This window comes from Chionomys nivalis, chromosome X (assembly GCF_950005125.1).
Source record: "Chionomys nivalis chromosome X, mChiNiv1.1, whole genome shotgun sequence".
Lineage (NCBI taxonomy): Eukaryota > Metazoa > Chordata > Mammalia > Rodentia > Cricetidae > Chionomys > Chionomys nivalis.
The window spans coordinates 38,552,556-38,573,968 of record NC_080112.1 but is presented as its reverse complement, the minus strand read 5'-3'; the positions used below and the strand labels follow the sequence as shown (position 1 = coordinate 38,573,968).

General features: G+C 39.0%; 1 protein-coding gene across 3 annotated transcripts in view; it reads left to right on the top strand.

Moving 5' to 3' along the window:
- Acot9 (acyl-CoA thioesterase 9) overlaps window positions 1-21,209 on the top strand; it is a 48,680-nt gene extending 27,471 nt beyond the window's left edge. For all 3 annotated transcript variants that reach the window (XM_057759503.1, XM_057759502.1, XM_057759501.1), the window contains 8 exons: window positions 7,317-7,393; window positions 17,547-17,614; window positions 18,846-18,957; window positions 19,098-19,188; window positions 19,326-19,411; window positions 19,950-20,037; window positions 20,181-20,331; window positions 20,904-21,209. In XM_057759503.1, the coding sequence (XP_057615486.1) occupies window positions 7,317-7,393; window positions 17,547-17,614; window positions 18,846-18,957; window positions 19,098-19,188; window positions 19,326-19,411; window positions 19,950-20,037; window positions 20,181-20,331; window positions 20,904-20,992 (762 nt within the window). In that variant the 3' untranslated portion in view covers window positions 20,993-21,209. The remainder of the gene's footprint in view (window positions 1-7,316; window positions 7,394-17,546; window positions 17,615-18,845; window positions 18,958-19,097; window positions 19,189-19,325; window positions 19,412-19,949; window positions 20,038-20,180; window positions 20,332-20,903) is intronic.
- The last annotated feature ends 204 nt before the right edge of the window (window positions 21,210-21,413 follow it).

The window sequence follows — 21,413 nt, the reverse complement described above, 5'->3', positions numbered from 1 at the left end:
TTTTTTTGTATCTGTGGAGGTTTCCTTTGTTTCTGAGTATGTGGTCAGTTTTCAAGAAGGTTCCATGAGCTGCAGAGAAGAAGGTGTATCCTTTCCTATTTGGGTGGAGTTTTCTATAGATGTCTGTTAAGTCCATTTGCTTCATTACCTCCAACAATTCTCTTAATTCTCTACTAGGTTTCTGTCTGATTGACCTGTCCATTGGTGAGAGAGGTGTGTTGAAGTCTCCTACTACTAGTGTGTGTGGTTTGATGTCTGCCTTGAGGTTTAGTATTATTTCTTTTATATAAGTAGGTGCTTTTATATTAGGGGCGTAGATATTCAGGATTGAGACTTCATCCTGATGAATTGTTCCTGTTATGAGTATAAAATGTCCATCTCGATCTCTTCTGAGTGATTTTAGTTTGTAGTCCATTTTGTTAGAAATTAGTATGGCCACACCTGCTTTTTTCTTAGGACCATTTGCTTGAAAAACCTTTTCCCAACCCTTTACTCTGAGTAGATGCCTGTCTTTGTGGTTGAGATGTGTTTCTTGCAAACAGTAGAATGTTGGATCCTGTTTTCATATCCAATCTCTTAGCCTGTGCCTTTTTATAGGTGAATTGAGACCATTAATATTAAGTGATATTAATAACCAGACTATTGTTTTTGGTAGTAGAGTTTGTGTGTCTCCCTTCTTTGAGTTGTACTGTTGAAGGGTTGCTAGATGCCTGAGTTATTGTAGGCAGTGTTGGCAATGTTGGATTCCTTGGGCTGTGATTTTCCTTCTATTACTTTCTGTAGGGCTGGATTTGTGGCTACGTATTGTTTAAATTTGTTCTTGTCCTGGAATGTCTTGTTTTCTCCATTGATAGTGAACGATAGCTTGGCTGGGTATAGTAGTTTGGGATTGCATCCATGGTCTCTTAGTTTCTGCAGTACCTCTATCCAGGACCTTCTGGCTTTCATGGTTTCCATAGAGAAGTCAGGTGTAAGTCTGATCGGTTTACCTTTATGAGTTACTTGCCCTTTTTCCTTTGCATTCTTAATATTCTTTCTTTAATCTGTATATTTTGTGTTTTGATTATTATATGGCGAGGGGATTTTTTTTTTTATCCAGTCTGTTTGGTGTTCTGTATGCTTCTTGAACCTTCATAGGTATATCTTTCTTTATGTTAGGAAAGTTTTCTTCCATAATTTTGTTAAAAATATTTTCTGAGCCTTTGAGCTGTGCCTCTTCTCCTTCTTCTATCCCTATTATTCTTAGGTTTGGTCTTTTTATTGTGTCCCATATTTCCTGAATGTTTTGTGATGAGAATTTTTTGGTTTTGCTCTTTTCTTTGATCAGTGTGTTTCTCTATGGTGTCTTCAGAATCTAAAATTCTTTCTTCTATCTCTTGTATTCTATTGATTATGCTTGTTTCTGTAGTCTCTGCTTATTTACCTAGATTTTCCATATTCAGCTGGTCCTCAGTTTGTGTTTTCTTCCTTGCTTCCATTTCAGTTTTCAATTCTTGAACTGTTTCCATTACCTGTTTGATCGTTTTTTCTTGGTTTCCCAGGGTATCATTTACGTATTTATTCATTTCTTCAAACTTTTTGTTATACTTCTCATCCATTTCTATAAGGGCGTTTTTTTACATGTTGTTTAAGGGACTCTATTGCTTTCATAAAGTCAATTTTTTCTTCTTCTGTGTTAAGGTGTTCAAGTCCTTGTGTTGTAAGATCATTGGGTTCTGGTGCTTTCATGTTGTTTTTCAGATTGTTGCGTGAATTCTTGCCTTGGCATCTGCCCATATCCTCCTATCGATGCCATCTATTGGGTCTTTTAAAACAGGATCAGGTTTCCTTGCTGGCCAGGGTCCCCACTTAAAAATGCCCTCAATCCGTTTCCTGGCTCCCGCCGCAGACCAAGATTCCTCTCACCACTCAGAAGGGTCTTCAGGACCAGGACCAGGATCTCCGTTCGCCAGGGACCTCTCCAACAAAAAGCCTACCACTCTGCAGGCTAGTCACCAAAACAGAGAAACTCCTGCTGCCCTCTGCCCCGAGCTCCCGACCCAGCGCCCAAATCGGCTAAACTGGGTGATCCTGCGGCCCCGCAGAAGGGAGGGGGAGGGAAGGAGGCCCCTGGGCGCAAGCTGTGATGGGTCAGGGAGAGAGAGGTCGCAGTAGAGGAGGAGCAGCCCCAGCAGAGGGTACCAGTCCTCACAGGCTAACGGGGGGAGGGGGGGTAAAAGGGGTTGGGGAATGCCCCTGCTCTGTTTCCTGTGTCCCGCCATGGGCCAAGAACACTTTCCCCACTCAGGAGGGTCTTCAGGGACAGGACCAGGCTCCCCGTTCGACCATGGACCTCGCCACTAAAAGGCCTACCACTCTGCAGGCCGGGCCCCAAAAAACCTACTTGATTTAATTGTAGTGGGGGTGATCTGCTCTCAGTGTGGGCTTCACTGTTTCATGCTTGGAGTATCCCGCATCCGCTGCGTCTGCGCCCCGGTGTCTCTGCCGCGTCTGCGCGCCCGTGCCTCCGCCCGCTGCTTGGGCCTCTGGCTTTTACTTCTTAAATCTTTTTTTTTTTTTTAACAAGTTCCCATTCTTTATGATCCAGTGTTTAATCCGAGTTGCTTGCATGAGCATAGATGGGAGGTTATTTACTGGAGCATAGGCATAGGCAGCATTACTAGTGAATATACCCCTGGAAATAATGGTTCCTCCCCTGGCCAGTGGCTATTAACTGCCGTTAACTCCTCCCTATCAATGTTTGCCAGTGTTGATAGTCAATGGTTACAGGTAACCACAGCTGTTGTGAGTTCACAGATGCAACAGCTCTGACATGTCAGTCATTTCACAGCATTCTTCCCTGCCCTTTGGCTCTTACATTCTTTTTGCCCTTTCTTATGCTGTGTTCCTTGGGCTGGGTGATAGACAGATACCCTGAATAGGGCTGGACCTCATTAATTTTTGTTGTTGTTTTGCTTTTTTGAGACAATATCTGTGTCTCCTTTGTTGTTCTGGAATTCCCTATGTAGACCAGGCTGGCCCTGAACTCATGGAGACCCATCTCCCTCTGCCTCCTGAGTGCTGGGATTAAAGGTGTGTACCATTGTTCCTGTCTTTATCTCATTACTATTGAATTGAGGCTCATTCAAATTGCAGGACACACACACACACACAGCCAGATTCTTCTTTGCCAGAATGTAACATGAATGACCTCTTGTCCAGGTTCTGATAGGATCTTTATTCCCATCTGAAGCTCCATGAGCATAGTTTTACTATCCATAGTTCCAAAGTTCCAATAATGTTCTGGTCTGCTGAACTCATACTGGAATGGTTCATTAAAGTATCCCGATGCTCTAAGTTTTTCTGTAAACTGTTTCCAAAGGCCCAAGAACAACTTGGTCTGGCTTGTCACAACCGTCTTTCTTCTTGATTCCAGATCTTTTGTATTAGTTATTTATATTTTTATTTTTTAGAATTTTTGTTTGATTTTATGTACATGAATGCTTATAATTTTTGCCTTTGAGCATATATATGCACCATGTGCATGCCTCTTCACTATCATGGAACTGACGTTGTAGATGGATGGTTTTGAGCCACCATATGGCTGCCAGAGCAGCAAGTGACCCTTAACTATGGTGCCATCTCTCTAGCCCCAGTTACTTTTCTTGTTGCTGCGACAAAATACATGACAGCATCAATCTAGTGGAAGAAGGACTTATTTTCATTACTGGAGAACTCAAAAAATCACTTCTCTTTGCATAAGGTAGCCTAAAAAAATCCCAGGTCATTGAGACTAGAATGAAGGGTTGGGAATCTTCGTGAAGCCAGAGTTTCAGACAAGGCAGGGCAATCAGTAAATAGAGAACCAGTTGCATCATCCCACCTCAACACACATTTAGATAAAAGAATATAATATCTTTCAGAATTTCAATGGCAACTAGTAAAAGGATTTACCTGATGGAGCACAGGTAATTGTGAACACAATTAATTAATTAATAATAATAATAATAATAGCTCCAAAAGTAGGAACTATGAAACCCAGGTCCTCAGATCATCTTAACTGGTTCCCTGTAGTCCATTTTGAAGAGAAATACAAGCCCTCAATTGGTATTCGGTGGGGTCCCTGTGTCTCACCTTAAACCCTTACTGGAAAATTGGACTTTCTTCTTCACAGGTGAACCCTGTCAGTAATTCTTTGGAGGCGGCAGCTGCTATAGTACACCTTTAAATGGGCTGAAATCTGTCTCCTAGGTGGCTTTTGTAAGTGTTTAGGAGCAAACTTGGCCCAAGTAACAATCTTGTTTAGAATCTTGTAGAACCTTTTAAATAAGTATATTATCATAAAATTATATTTGTTGTTTCACAGTTTCATAAACAATCATATAATTCAAACATATTCACCACCCCACCCATTTTCCTCTCCTTTCCCTCCTTTCTTCTTCTCAAGTCATCCTCCTCCTTTCATGTGAGTTTTGCATGACCCACTGGGTGTAATTAGGTTTGCATGTATAAACACGGGGGATGGTTATTTACTGGAACATGGACAGCTTAGCCAGTGGCTATGCCATGGAAAAATGTGACTGCACCTTCTACAGTAATCATTAACTGCCAGTAGCCCCTCCTGGAGAGGTGGGCCTCATAAAACCCTCTCCTGTTCATGGTGGAATGTTGATGGGTACAGTCTTGTGTTGTTCACCGCCTCTTCTTTGAGTTCATGGATGCAGCAGCCATGCCGTGTTCAGAGGATAGAATTCCACAGTCTTCCTCCCCAACTTCTGGCTCTTAATTTTTTTTTTCATTCTCTCTTCTATGATGTTCCCCTGAACCTTGGATAGGATGATACAGATGTGCCATTTAGGACTGTCTCTAATTTTTTAATCAATTCATTAAATAGCTGAGGGTGTTGATGCCTGCCTGTGATTCCAGCACTTGGGAGGCCAAGGCATGAGGGTCATGAGTTCAAGATCATTGTTACCTACATAGCAAGTTCAGAGAGCCAACCTGGGCTACATGAGACCCTGTCTCAAATACAGTTTGCTCAAAAGCATCCTCCTCAAGGTGGTAAGATTCATGAACCACTTTAATGAGCATTTATTTACCTAGACTATACATATGTTGGCCTCAAGTAAAAAAATGGAATTTTTATCTAAGAGTTATTTAAACTATCTGAGTAATTTTCTTTAGTTGTTTGAGGAGAAACCTGGAAAACACAAGCAGCTTTAATCTTGAAAGGGGAACAGTTACTAAAACTGAAGACTCTTCCCTTCAGAGGAAAGACATTTTTGTGTAAGTGGTTTCCCTGTTCAGAGAGACTTTACCTACTGAGCTATCTTGCCAACTCCATTTTCCGTCAAAATTTGTTTTTGTTTTCCTCCCACTGCCCCCTCTGCATCATTGCTTTCTTTTGTTTTATTCCACCCTTACTAGTGTCTTTTTCATTTCTTTCTTTCTTTTTTGGTTTTTTAAGACATGGTTTCTCTGTGTAGTCTTGGCTGTCCTAGAACTCATTTTGTAGACCAGACTGGCCTTGAATTCACAGAGATCCCCTGCCTCTGCCTCTCAAGTACTGGGATTAAAGCCATGCACCACCACTGCCCAGCTTTCATTTTTCATGTCTCATGAGACATTTTTCGTATCTCAGGCTTAGGTTGGTTAATGGATTCTATTAGCCTGGTAAGCCTCTAAGAGATCCTAGTAGCCTTTATGGAATCCCTTTTGTTTCCTTGAATGCAACAAGTTTTCTAACTCCTGTTTCCCTTTGGGTTTTGATGTAATCACATGATTATCTGAATAAAATGTCAGACTATCTTTTGTTTTTGTAAAATATAATTGTATCAGGCTAAATTTTGCTTTTAAATTTATGAGACTGAGTTCTCTACTTGAACTGGATGTTTTGGTTGTGATCTGTAGACCTTCTGAAGATATATACAGGAAGCAATTAAAACAGGCAAAGGAGAGTGTGCTGATAAGAAAAGAAAGTTTTAGGATGTCAAACAACTTCTTAAGTGTTTCTCTACTGTTTGAGAGAGGCAGTATGCATATGTGTTACAATTGTGTAGCTTGGTCCTCTTGTGGAATTCCTATCAGTGGGTACAGGAGCTGTCTCTGACTCTTTTGCTGGCTTTTGGGACCCTGCTCCTCATACTGGGTTGCTTTGTCCAGCCTTAATACATGAGGAGCTGCTTAGTCTTACAGCAACTTGATATGCTATGCTTTGTTGATATTTATGGGAGATCTGCCCTTTCTTAAACAGAAATGGAGGAAGAGTGAATTGGATGGATAGGAACAGACGGGGCAATGGGGGGATGTACTAGGAGGAGAGGAGGGAGGGGAAACTGCGGCTGGGATGTAAAATAAATGTGTGTATGATAAAAAGAAATAAATTACATTAAATAGGCAAAAAAGAGAAAGTTTTAGGATCAAGACAGGAGGGCCTGGAGCATACATTATGCACAGAAATAGTAGGACAGAGAATCTAGACTTTTTGTGACTGATTAAAACACCACAGATTTGGTCAGAGACTATTAGAATGTGTTGGGGTTTTTCTTGAACAGTATGTTTAATGTTATCCATTTGACCATTTGAGTAGATCCTTATAACTAGCATAGAACTCAGAGCCTTGTCTATTTAGTTCAGTTTAATGTTAGTAATTCTTCCACCCTTTAGAGTTTTCCTGTCCAGTGTCTCTTCACTCTATAGGATATCTACTGATTAGTGCCTAACCTCTGGATCCCCTATAGCCTTTCTGATCAGGACTGGAGTTTTAGGGCCCTTTTAGAGGGCTTCTGTTTTCCATTAGGTCCTGGTTGACCTTGAAATGCACAGATCAAAATATCAGCTATCCTCTTATTTTTTTATATATATTTCACTTAATGTAATACATTCTAGTTCAGTATATTTTTCTGCATTTAACAACTACACACACACACACAAAGCTAAGAGGATATATGTATGTATATGACAGGATGACAGTCACACAAGACTATAATTACACAAGGTAGCCTGAAACCCACCAGGCTAGCCCCAGACTCACAGGCACTGCTCTCCCTCAGCCTCCCCAGTTGATAGGATTACAGGCATATGCTATTGTACCTAGCCAGCATTTTTAGTCTTAAGAGGTAGTAATGGGTTCTAATTTTGACATTTGGATAGCGCCTAGACCTAGAATACTTTTAGTTCGTGGGGATATGACATATAGCCATATTCACACATATGATATTGACTATACTATATAATAACCTGAAAGAATAACAGTAATGAATACTGTCAGAACTGTGGTCAGTCTTCCCAACAAATGCATTCCTTATAACTTTGTTTTTCTTTCCTTTGTTCTTTAGCTGCAAAATAATGAAGATTATTGGCCTGTTTTGGATGCAACCTTTGTCATGGTGGCTCGAGATTCTGAAAATAAAGGGTAATTGTCGCTTTTTCATAATTCCTTAATTTGAAAATACTAAGACTTCAAAAAAAAAAACTAATGAATTTCCATATGCCCATGACCTGAGTATAACAGACTTAACTGAACATGTTTGCCAAATTCACATTTTTTTCTCTAAAGGAGACGTATAATATTTTAAAAAGAAATCTTATACGCGATGGCATTTTACCTTACAATGATGTAAGAATCTTTTTACGAATGTAGATATTTTATTTTATTTATTAACTGCATACACTATTTCCTGATTAAACACCTCTTCCATACTCCTGGCTGCAGTAGTCACCATTTTCCCTTCAGGTTGACTTGTTTTTAGCTGCTGCAGAATAGAGAGAACTAGTGGTGCTTGTTTCACCATGTTCGGCTCATTTCACTTAACATAATGCACTCTAGTTCAGTATGTTTTTCTGCAGATAACAACTTTATTCGAAACAGCTAAATAATACTCTATTGTATATATGTATTTCATTTTAATTTTTCCACTTATTAGTTGATAGATACCTAAGCTGGCTCAATTATCTTAGTGAATGTTAATAGTGATACCATGCTTAAGGTATATAGGTATCTCTGGTATACTAAATTAATTTTTTGAATATGTATACAAGAGAGATAAATGAGCTATATGGCACATCTGTTTCTTAAAAAAAAGTTGCCGGATAGTGTGGCGCACGCCTTTAATCCCAGCACTTGGGAGGCAGAGGCAGGCGGATCTCTGTGAGTTCGAGACCAGCCTGGTCTACAAGAGCTAGTTCCAGGACAGGCTCCAAAGCCACAGAGAAACCCTGTCTGGAAAAACCAAAAAAAAAAAAAAAAAAAAAAAAAAAAAAAAAGTTCTCTATGATGTCTGTACTAATTTACATTCTTTCCAAGACCATCTACATTCCTCTTCCTCCATATCATTGCTAGCATTAATTTTTTTAAATAGCCACTGGGGTGAATTGATATCTCATTTAACTTGTCGACTCTCTGATAGCTAAAGATATTAAAAATATTTTTCATTTATTTCTAAGCCATGGTATTTCTTTTTGGGGGGGAACTAGCCATATCATTTGTACATTTTTAAATTAGTCTATTATTTTTTTTTAGAAGAGTATCAACTCTTTCTAAAATCTAAGCTTGTAAAGATTTTTTCCCATTCTGTAGGTCTTCTCTGTACTCTGTTAAGTGTGCCTTTGCTCGGTAGAATCTTTTTATTTTGATGGAATCCCACTTGCTTAATTTCCCTTTTGTTTTCTGTCTTAAAGCTGTTTTCCCAAAAGTCCCTCCCCATTTCAATGTCCTGAAGTGTTTCCTCAGTTTCCTTTTCTTTTTTTCTTTCTCTCCTCTCCTCCCAGCCCCTACCCCACCCCCTCTGTTTCCACCCCCAATCCAGTTCTCCATTTCTGGTTAGGAAAGGGAAAGTATCTCATAAATATCAACAAGGCATGGCATGTTAAGTTGCAGTAAGAATAAGCACCTCCCCATATATTAAGACTGGGGAAAGTGACACAGTATGAAGAGTGGAGTCCCAAAAGCCAGTAAAAGATTCAGAGACAGCCCTTGTTTCCACAGTTAAAAGTCACACAAGAGAACCAAGCTGCACAACTGTAACATATGCAGAGGGCCTAGGTCAGTCCTATGCAGGTTCCCTGGTTGTTGGTTCAGTCTCTGTGAGCCCCTAGAAGTCCAGGTGTCAGTGATGGTAACCCTGCCATGTTGGGCTGTCATATGTCCAGGACCAGTCTCAACAAAAACACCTCTTGCCAGCATAGGGGCGTGGGGATTTAGAAATATAAGTAAAGAATATGAAGATCCTATAGAAGCTAAATAAGAAAGTGAACCCAAAGAAGATGCATTTGAAAATAATAAAACAGAATCTATAGAATAGTACCAGAAGGGCATACCAGTGAAAACACAAATTGTCCATGTTTAATTTTCCATACGTTTTTATACCCCAATACAAAAGGGGGAAGAAGGCAAAGACTTCTTTAACATGATACAAAGGACAACTCAAAGAACAGTTAATTGCTTTAACACTTTGAGGCATCAAGTCATTAACATTCTGTTGTTTAGGAAGTGAAACCACTCTAGACCAAGTATCCTGAAGGTAGCCCTTCCCCAGGTAACCTCCATTTACAAAAGACAGAGCAAAAGTATGCTTGCATATCCTGACCATCTGTCAGGATGGAAATAGGCTCACATTTTTGGGGCTCCACACCCAGATTAGTTGATTCTGTGAGTTTTCTTGTAGTGTTCTTGACCCCCTTTGGCTTCTACTCTCTTTTCTCCCCTTCTTCTGCAGGATTCCCCAAACTTGGGGTAATATTTGGCTATGGGATCTCTGCATCTCTTTCCATCAGTTGCTGGATGAAGCCTTTCAGATAACGGTTGGGCTAGGCACCAGTCTATAGGTATACCAGAATATCATTAGGCATCTTTGCATTGTTTTTTTTTTTTGTAATGGTTTCATATCTTAGATTTGAGTGTTTAGGTCATTCTTTTGTTTCGTTTTGTTTTTTTGAGACACAGTTTCTTTGCATAGCTCTGGCTGTCCTGTAACTCATTCTGTAGACTAGGCTGCCCTCCAACTCAAGAGATCTGCCTGCCTCTGCCTTCCAAATGTTAGGATTAAAGGCATGCACCCCTGCCACCAGGCTAGTTCACTTTTTTTTGTAAGTGCTAAGAGATGAGTCTCATTTTTTTTCCTGTATACAGAGACCCAGTTTTCCTAACACCATTTGTTGAGAAGACTCACCTTTGTACTACATAATGTACATGTTATTATACTTCTAATCTCTCTGTTCTCTTCCACTAATCTATATGTGTTTTAACACCAATGGCATCCTGTTTATGCTTTTTAAAATCTCTGTAATATGTACTATTTGTTTATTTTGAAATAGGGTCTAGTATAACCAAAGCTATGCTTGCACTCTATGTAGCTGAGAATTGTAGGCAGATTTTTCTTTTGGGGCTGCCAACTCACAAAAAAATGAAACAAACTTCAGAAACTTAATAATAATAAAATAATAATAATAAATAAATAAAATAATAGTAATAAAATTAATAATTTTGAAAGCTTGACCTTAGCTTAGGCTTGTCTCTAAATAACTCTTTTTTTTTTTTTTTTTTTTTTGGTTTTTTCGAGACAGGGTTTCTCTGTGGTTTTGGAGCCTGTCCTGGAACTAGCTCTGTAGACCAGGCTGGTCTCGAACTCACAGAGATCCGCCTGCCTCTGCCTCCCAAGTGCTGGGATTAAAGGCGTGCACCACCACCGCCCGGCTAAATAACTCTTATAACTTAAATTTACCCATATTTTAAACTATCTACTTCCACATGATCGATACATCATCTCCATTAGCCCATCCTGGTTATTCCATATCTGGCTCACAACTTCACCTTTCTTCCTCCCAGAGCTCTCTCTGTCCAGAAGTCCCATCTATACCTCCAGCCTAGTTATTGGCTATTTAGCCTTTATTGACAGTGGGAACCCTTCATCTCTTGCAAATGTTTTGATGTTGTCTGACGTGTTCCTGCTCCCAGACTTTGATTTCTCTTCACTCTTTCCTCTTTCTTTCTTTCTTTCTTTCTTTCTTTCTTTCTTTCTTTCTTTCTTTCTTTCTTGTCTTTCTCTCTCTTTCTTTCTTTTCATTTTACATGAAAAATGCTCCCTCTCTCCCCTTCTCCCGAATCCCCCCCACCTTCCATCCCATCCCCCATTTACTCCTTAGAGGGGGCAGATGGAGAGGGAGAGCAATGAAAGAGATATCTTGATAGAGGGAGCCATTATGGGGTTAGGGAGAAACCTGGTACCAGAAAGATTCCAGGGAACCTACAAGAATGACCCCAGCTAAGACTCCTAGCAATAGTGGAGAGGGTGCCTGAACTGGCCTTCCCCTGTAATCAGATTAGTGATTATGCTAATTGTCATCATAGAACCTACATCCAGTAACTAATGGAAGCAGATGAAGGGATCCACAGCCAAGCACTGGACTGAGTTCCTGGAATTCAGTTGAAGAGAGGGAGGAGGGATCATAATGAGCAAGGGAGGTCAAGATCATGATGGGAAAAGCACAGGAACAGCTGACCTGAGCTAGTGGGAGCTCCCAGACTCTGGACTGACAACTGGGGTGCCTTTACAAGCGTGAACTAGGACCTCTGAATGTAGATGACAGTTGTGTGGCTTGATGTGTTTGTGTAACCCCTGGCAGTGGGACCAGGACTTATCCCAGGTGGATGAACTGGATTTTTAGAGCCCATTCCCTATGTTGGGATACTTTGGTGAGGCTTGATGCAGGGTGGAGGGGCCTAGTCCTTCCACAACTTGGTATGCCATTTAGCTTTTTATTAAACCAACCACAGTGGTACATTTTCAGATAGTATAAAGGAATATTCCACAACAGAGAAGGATTTTGAACTCTGTAGTAAATCTGGGTTTTATAGGCATGCACTACCAATACCAGACTTTGTTTTTGTGGTTTGTATGCAAATTCTAGCCATTATCTTGTGATTACATTGAAACCCCTATATGGGCTAGGTTGCTCTCAAACTTACAATCTTCCTGTCATAGCCTCCCAAGTGTAAGGATTATAGATGTGTGCCATCATATCAACTATAGTATATCTTGAATTCAGGTATTGTGATACTCAAACTATTTTCTAGATAGCATTTTTATCACCCTGCTAGGGACTTACTTCTATGGTATCTTGTTTGATTAGCATGTGTGAGACGCTGAGTTTGATTCCTAGCACCGAAAATATAAACTCATAAAAATTCAAAACTATATTACCATTGTCACACCTAACAAATACAAGTAATCCTTAATATAACATAGTATTCCTTCATACTTACTCTTTAATGTCCTTTAAAAGAGGTTTGTTCAAATTAGGATCCAAATTCAGTGTATAGATTATGCTTGATTTTATGTCTCTTAAATCTGTTTTTAAAATAGCTTTATTGAGTTGTAATTTATATGCCATATGATTCACCCACTGAAGGTGTACAGTTTGAATTTTGATATACTTACAAGTTGTACATTCTTTTAAGTATGTTCTAACCTAGCCTACTTGTGTGTCTCCACTGCCCTCTTATTGTTTTATATCATTAACATGTTGAAAGACTGGGCTAGCTATTGCATAAAATACCCTACTTCCTGAATTTGCCTTATTGCTTCTTTTTGACATCCTAATTCTTTGTATGTGGTACCCTGTAACTACTGTGTCCTGTACCTGAAGTTTGACCTGGAGCTTTGTGTTCGATTCAGAAGCATGATTGGTGAGAGCACAATATCATTATGCTAGGAAAGGCCCTGCGAGTCAGTAGGTGTTGGTGGTGCCACCTGAGCCGTTGCTAAGATTGATCTGTGTAATCTACGAGTGGCATGCTCTCCCCAGTGAAGTTGTTTTTCTCTTCTTTATCTTGTGATGAGCTACTTCTTCTTCCATTTTTCTGTTTACTAATTGATTGATCAATCGATTGATTGATTGAGGGGGGAATATGTATAGGTTATAAGACAACTTTTGGAACTTGGTTTTGTCCTTCTTCCTTGTAGGTTCCAAGGTTTGAACTCAAGTTGTTAGACTTGGTAGCAGGCACCTTTATCTACTAGCCATCTTAGCAGCTACTCCCTCCTCCACACCCCTTGTTTTTAATGCATGTAGTTGATCATTGCAATAATCATTTTCATTGGAATAAAGCAACCTTTAAATTCTGTGATTTTTCCTCAATGTATTAAATTATTAACTTATTAATAATTTACTAATATTAATTTATGTAAAGGGATGCTTTCCCTAATCTATTAGGGCCATTAGATTTGTAATGCATATATATTTAATTTTTTTTAATTTGGTTATTTTCTAATGACATATTCCCATTTCTTTTTTCTCTTTAAAGAAGGTATCTGACTTCCATGGATTTGATGTATTAAGTATATTTCAATCAACTATAGTCCTTACTCTTCTTGATGTTCAGGTTGTATCATCTTCTGTCAGGAGGAGACTGGATCTTTGTCCTTTCAGCCTATCCCCATTAGTCTTTTGTTTTGTTTTGTTTTGAATTTCTGATCATCTGTATCTACAGCAATAATATTTCACTGTAATATTTTCCTAGTTAATCGTGGAAGTGGATTTAATGAAATAATAAAAAGAAAAAAATTTTTACTAACGATAATCCAGCCACCAAGATTTCAACAAGATTTTTAGTTCCCTTTCTATCTTATTTATTCTTTGCACACGCACACAATGTAGTTTGATCATATTTACTTTTTTCCTCTCTTATGTTCGTTCTTTACCCTTCTCCCCACACCTGCTGAACCCCTTCCTCCCAACAAGGCCCCCTCCCACTTTCTTGTCTTTTTCTTTGATACACTGAGTTTAGTTAGGTTTGCTTACATGAGAATGAGAGGTTGTTATTTATTGGAGCATGGGTAACTTATCAGTAGCTACTCCACTGAAGAAAATGGTTTCCCCCATCCTCCTGGGAAGGATGGGACTTCATGAGCCTCTCCCCATCCATGATGAAATGTTGATATTCTCCAGTTAGCACAGGTAACCACAGTTGTTGTGAATTCATGAATATGAACTGTCTTGTTATGTCCAGAAGATAGTGTTTCACAGCATTCTTCCCAATCTTCCTGCTCTTATATGTGTATCCTCATAGTTCCCAGAGCCTGGAATTACTGATAGAGAAACCTCATTTAGCGATGACTCAACAGTCATTTATTCTCTACACTATGAATGGTTATGAGTCTCTGTATTAACCTTTGATCTCTACATAAAGAAGCTTCTCTCTGAAAGGCTAAGATGAACACTTATCTGCACCGTTAATCCTTTATACCTTCCTGCCCTCTAATTTGATGAGACGGTTTAGGCTCACATTTTTCCCTTTTATTTTATAGTAATAATAATGAATAAAATGAATTTTATTTCTTTTCTCTTTCATTTTATTTCATATGTTTCATCCCAACTGCAGTTTCCCCTCCCTTCACTCTTCCTAGACCCTTCTCCCCCCTCTCCCCTCCCCCTAGACCTCTTCTTCCTGTTTTCCTTCAAAAAAAGAACAGACCTCACAGGGATATGCACCAAACATGGCCTAACAAGATACAAGAAAACAGGGCACAAACCCTCAAATCAGCTAAACTTGGCAAAAGGGTCCCAGGTGCAAGCAAGAGTCAGAGATGCCCCTCCCCCCCAAAAAAAACTCCAGTTGTTAGGAGTCATACAAGAACACCAAGCTACACAACCGTAACATAAAGGAAAAGAACCTAGCTCAGGTTCTGTGTTTGTCACTTCAGTCTCTGTGAGTTGCTATGAGCCCTTAGTTGATTCTGTGACCTGTGGTCTCGTGGTGTCTTGACCCCTCTGGCTCCTCCAATCCTTCCTTGATCTCTTCTGCAGGATTCTCTGAGCTCTGCCTAATGTTTTGCAGTAGGTCTCTGCATCTGCTCCCATCAGTTGCTGGATACTGCTGCTCTGATATCAGTTGGGCTAAGTACCAATCTATGAGTATTACAGAATATCATTAGGAATCATTTCATTGACTTTCTTTGGCCAGTTGTGCTTTGTTCTATCCTAGGTCTCCAGATATGTAACTTCTGGTTCTTGGCCATCCAGGCAGTGTTAGGCATAGGCTCCCTCTTGTGGAGTGGACCTCAAGTTGCAGCCAGTCGTTGGTGGGCCACTCGCACAAGTTCTGCACCACCATTACCCCAGCACATCTTGCAGGCAGAACAGATTGTAGGTCAGTTTTGTGGCTGGGTTGATCTTCCAGTCTCACTGCTCGAAGCGTTGTCTGATTATAGAAGATCGACGGTTTGGGATCTGTACCCCCATTACTAGGGGATTTCAGTAGGGTCAGTCTCATAGATTTCAGGGAGTTTTCACTGCACTAGGTTTTTACATAGACCCCACCACCCCATGTCCTGTGATTCCAGTCATCTCTCCTAGTACTCTCTCTCTCTCTCATCTTAATATCCTTTCTTCTGAAACCCTGGACTCAGCCATTTATCTATAAAATTCTGAGACTCCTTTTAGTGGGAACTGATATCTTACTCCAAAATCTGGGTACTGGAGCTATATTGGTATTATTTTCTCCCTTGTTTCTATGCCTCAGTGTATAGAGCTAGGATATGTACTTTTCCTGTTGGTATGGCAACCAAAAATTCTAGGGGAGAAAAGATTTCTTGCAGCTCTCAGGTCAAGAGTACAGTCTGTTATAGTAGGGAAATCAAGGCAACAGAAGCTTAAAGCAATGCGTTATATTGCATCCACAAGCAGGAAGCAGATAACAGTGAAAGAATGCTAGTGTTCAGTTCACTTTTGCTGTTTGCTATAGTCTGGGAGCCCAGCCAGTAAACAATGTCATCCATAGTAGGCAGGTCTTCCCACCTCAATTAGTGTTGTCAAGATAATCATCCATTGACATGCTTAGAAGGTCATGTAATTTAGATAATTCCTCACATGTCCAAGCAGGAACCTAACATCCATGTAAAACCAGATTCTGTCAAATTGACAGTGCTAACCATCACAGTATGTATTTACTCTACATAATGATGGATCTCATAAAGACATTTTGTGCAAGTATATTATAGACTTGAATCACATTGACCTCAACCATCTTTTTTCTTCTCTTTCCTTCCTCTACATTTCTAAAATAGTCTCATTTCTAATATAGATAGATAGATAAAGATAATTTTATGTTTTCATTTGAAATCTAGGATTCACAAATGATACACATGTTGAATTCTTTTGCTGCAGTGAAGAACTCTTTTATCCTTATTTTTTAATCATGAGAAATTAAGTTCTTTATTTCAAAGAATTTTTATTTTATTATTTTGTTGATTCATTATAGTTATTTGTTTTATTTTTATTTTTGAAGAGTTTTAAGAGATGCATTGAATTATCCTATACCATTTACCTAAATTCCCTGGTCAACATGGTATCTAATTCATCTTCTTCTCTTACCCACTGAAATTACACACAGGGATAGTTTTTCCCTGAATCATTTAAATGTACGTTTTTGCTGACTTCAACTCTACATAGTTTAGTGTATGTCTCTTAAGAACAATGTAATTCTCATACATGACTTCAATGCCTTTATATCGTGTTTTCAATTTATTTAATAGTGAAGCAATTATATTATCTCATACATGATCCATATTTGGATTTCACCAGATGTCCCTAAAATTTCCTTGTGAAGTCACAGCCCAGATTCAGGATCCACTAAAGCAGTGGTTCTCAACCTTCCTAATCCTGTGACCCTTTAATACAGTTCTTCATGTTGTGCTGACCTCGTGCCATAACATTGTTTTCATTGCTACTTCATAACTGTAATTTTGCTATTGTTTTGAATCATAATGTTAATATCTCATATGCAGGCTATCTGATGTGACACCTTGTGGGGTTGAAATCCACAGGTTGAGAACTGCTGCAGTAAAGGACCCTGCATTTCATTTGGTTATTGTGTTTGTTTAACAGAAGTACCCTTCCTGCCTTCTGCCTTTGAAGATACTGAGATTTTTGTAGAGTTCAAGTCAGTTGTCCTACAGAATGTTTTAAACCCATATTTGTGTTCTAATGAGTAGAATCAGGTTTAACTTTGTGCCAAGTACTTATATCCTGTTTTCTTTGTGCCTTTTCCTTTTGCAAGACAGGCCTTATGGAGGTCAGGCTGACCACAAACTCATTTTTATGATGACCCTGGACCCTTATCCCTCCTTCCTCTCTCACGTGCTAGGATTACAGCCATGTGCTACCATGCCCAACATCTGTATCTGTATACTGTGAACTTTCTAGTGCATAGTTATGCCTATAAGGAGAGGGCTTGCTCAGTTGTTCCACTGTCCGTGTATGAGACTGTCAATAAGCATTACCTAAAACAAATGGCAAAAGAAGACCTTTTCATGTTGGCAGTGCTGGCCATCAGGGCCTTACATATGCCAGACCAGCACCCCATCATTGAGTTATAACCCTGATGAAGACTTTCAAACTGGTAGGCAGTTGTTCACCTTAATTCTTTATTAGATAATAGCATAAATAGCGTACACTTTTTTTGTACTAGGTAGGCCTAAAACTTGACATCCTCCTGTCTCAGCATCCCTAATTTTAGGATTACACCCATCAAGGCCACATCTTAAACTAAGTTTTTCTCTTTTGTTTAGGCCGGCATTTGTAAATCCACTCATCCCTGAAACTGCAGAAGAAGAAGAACTCTTTAGACAAGGAGAATGTATGTTAATTTGCTTATAGTAAAATAAAAAATTTAAGCATATTAATTTTACTTTAGAAGGGATTATTGAAGATTATATGACTCACCACAGTCAGATGTGTTACTCACATCAGAAAGTTTTTGATAATAAAAAATGCTATATTTTGTCCCAAGGAGTTAATGCTTTGAACAGTTTTATTGATGAGACAGTAGTAAATGAAGCAATTTCTCTTTTCATTTTCTTATTGCTTGAGAATTACATACATGCATATAGTGTATTTTTATCAAATCCCACCCCTTTTCCTTCCTTCCCTACACACTGGTCACTTTTCCCTCCTAATTTCATATACTCTTTTTAAAACTGAGTTCACTTAATGTTGCCAGTATGTGCATGGGTGCAGGACCATTTACTGCAACATAGGTAACTTATTTTTTTTTTATGAAATGGGAAGTGTATCTTAGTGGTTTAAATGCAAGACAGGTCAGGACTCTAGATCAGTATGATAACCAGTGTTTTCATGCTAAACTGATATAATTTCCAAGAAAGATGGGCTCAGCGGTTAAGAGCACTGGCTGCTTTTCTAGAGGACTCAGGTTCAATTCCTACCTGTCTATAACTCCAGTTCTAGGGGACTTGACGCCCTCATACAGACATATATGCAAAACCAATGCACATAAAATAAAAATAGTTAAATCACTATTTTAAAAAGTCTTCTGCTGGGCAGTGGTGGTGCATGCCTTTAATCCCAGCACTAAGGAGGCAGAGGCAGTCAGATCTCTGTGAGTTCAAGGTCAGCCTGGTCTATAGAGTGAGTTCCAGGACAACCAAGATGGTTACACAGAGAGACCCTATCTCTAAAAACAAAACAAAACACCAAAAAAGTCTTAAAAATAAAAGAAAATACTTACTAGAAAAACAAGGTTTCTTTTGTGGTTTGGGTTTAAAACCCAGTGCTTTGTACTTTAAGAAAAGTGCTGTACTTCTGAACTGTGTCCCTGGTCCCATCTCTGGAAATTTTATGCATTCTCTGCAACATTCTCTTGGATGAATAAATGTATGTGTCTGTGTGTATATATACATATGAATGTGTCTATGTGTATATATACATACACATACATATGTACATATATACATGTATGTGTATATTCTGGCGGTATTTTGAAACTTAGACATAAGTTGTATGCTGCAAGGCAGCCTAGATGCTGTGAGAGGACCCTCCTGATCACACCTCTTTGTTCTTGCATACTCCAGTGAACAAGGGACGGAGGATTGCCTTTAGCTCCGCTTCATTACTGAAAATGGCTCCCAGTCCTGAGGAGAGGAATACCATACATGAGATGTTTCTTAACACACTGGATCCAAAGTAAGTTAAGATGGTGAGAAAGTATTTGAGTCCAAGGTCTTCTCCAGAGCCACACTTGAATGGAGAGTGTTTCTAACCAGTTTCTTCTCAAGAGTGAAAGCATGACAATAACCAGGTTTAATTCATCTCCACTTGCACAGGACTATAAGTTTTCAGAGTCGAATTTTGCCACCAAAGGCAGTGTGGATGGAGGATACAAAACTCAAGAGCTTGGATATTTGTCACCCTCAGGTACTAGAACTTTGTGAGCAATCTTCTGAATGTGCTGGATTGCGTTCATGATAATTGTCTAAAATCTGACACACCTTTAAATGGTCCACAAAAGGGTAGCCACAAACTTTTATTTGTTAATATTCATTTTTTTATAGGAGCGGAACATTTTCAATCGGATCTTTGGTGGTTTTCTTATGAGGAAAGCATATGAACTCGCGTGGGCTACTGCTTGTAGTTTTGGGTGAGTTTGGCTTAAGTTAACTTCTGAGAAACAACTTATTTTATTCCACTAAATGGAAATATTTTAAACCACTCTGAACTACACTATAGGATTATGCTTTTTATAAGATCTCTGTGTGCTGCACTCACATGTTTGTGTGTGTGTGTGTATCTTCAGGTTTTAAATGGGGAAATTATGTAAGATGACACTGAGACCATATAGATCTCAAATCAGTTTGCTTTCCATTTTTCATATTGCTGTATTTTTTTCAGTTGGTCTTTAATTAATGGGCTAACATTCTAAAATCAAAGTCAAAGGCCTCAGATAATTTTTTAATTAAAAACTTTTATTATATATATTCCTAGGTAATGTCATACACAAATTGAACCCCAGACTTTTACTGTAGTGAATATCACCCTCAGAGTAGCTGCATTTGATAATATTCCCTTTCTTTACATTTTCTTTTTTACTATTGTTATTTTGCATCAGGAAATTGTTAAGGGAAATACTTTAGACCTGAATTTTGCAGTTCACTCCAATCTTGGTCTTTCTCCAATAGTGGTTCCCGGCCATTTGTGGTAACAGTAGATGATATCATGTTTCAGAAACCAGTTGAAGTTGGCTCACTGCTCTTTCTTTCTTCACAGGTAGGTGTGTCATGAAATGTGAAAAGTATTTTTTGTCATTTGGGTTTAGAAAAGAAGTTTTTATTTTCTGTGTTTCTTTTATGACTGGGTTCTTCCCTTGTTCCTAAAACAACTGATTATGTCTTATGTCTATAATCTGTTAGGTATGCTTTACTCAGGACAATTACATTCAAGTCAGAGTACATAGTGAAGTGGCCTCTCTTGAGAGTAAAGAACATATGACCACCAATGTATTTCATTTTACATTCATGTCAGAAAAAGAAGTACCCTTGGTTTTCCCCAAAACATATGGAGGTAAGTTATGATGACTGCTTCTTCCTAATGAAAGAAAGAAATGCTTAAGAAAGAAATTCTCTTTTTTTCCATGGCAGGGTATTGAACCCAGGGGTTTTCATACATTGAGCTATATTTCCATCTTTTAAATTATCCCTGAATCCAAGGATTCACATGAGCTAAACATGTATTCTGCCACTGAGTTAGATTTCCATCACTCTTCTTTTAAATTTTCCTTACCACTGTCCCCAAGCCTGTTAGCCCAGGAACATGTCTTTGGGAGATGTGGGTTTTTATGTTCTGTAGCCCTGAAAGCCAGAGGTGCCTTTTGGGCCCCCGAAATGGCTGTTGTTACTTTGCTTAGCTGTTGTACACAGGCCTGATGTGAACTGCAAACAGCTATTAATAATGAAAGAAGACTAGTGCAGCCAACAAAAAGGATGAAGTCAGTATCTGTTCTCTCAAGATAGTGTGCATCCCTGTTTCTGGCTTTGCACATGCAATGCTGTCCTAGTATTCCAAACTAGTCATTCATCTGTATGATTGTCCAAGGTGCTACACATTTCTCCAGAGGTTTCTTTCTTGTATTTCAGAGTCCATGTTGTATTTAGATGGACATCGTCATTTCAAGTCCATGAGTGTCCCAGTGACCTTGAAAAAGGACTACCCTGTGGAGCCCTAGGAAAATCTCACTTGCTGCAAACCAGCAGTTCCTGCACAGTGGCATAGTGCCTAATAAAGCCATGCTGTAAAGTATTGATGTTTGTATGGCTTTTCATCCTCCATAAAGGGGACTATATTCAGCTTTTAGAACCATCAGAGAAGCAGAATGGGTAGCTGGATGGGGCTGAGGGAGTGAAAGAATGATTAAACAATAAATCCTTTTACAGTGCTGTGAATTGTGAGCCTATCATGTTGGTTATGACCCCTGTGTGCTAAACATTTCAGTCTTTTTATACAGTTGGGCATGTTCTTTTGAGTGAAATTCTTTTTAAGCCTGACTAGTTTCCGTATGTTGTCTAAAATCCCACGAATGCTATATGTTTGTTTATTGTTTTTTAATCTTTTTTTGTTTTTTTTGACTATTTTCTTTTTTTCCTTAT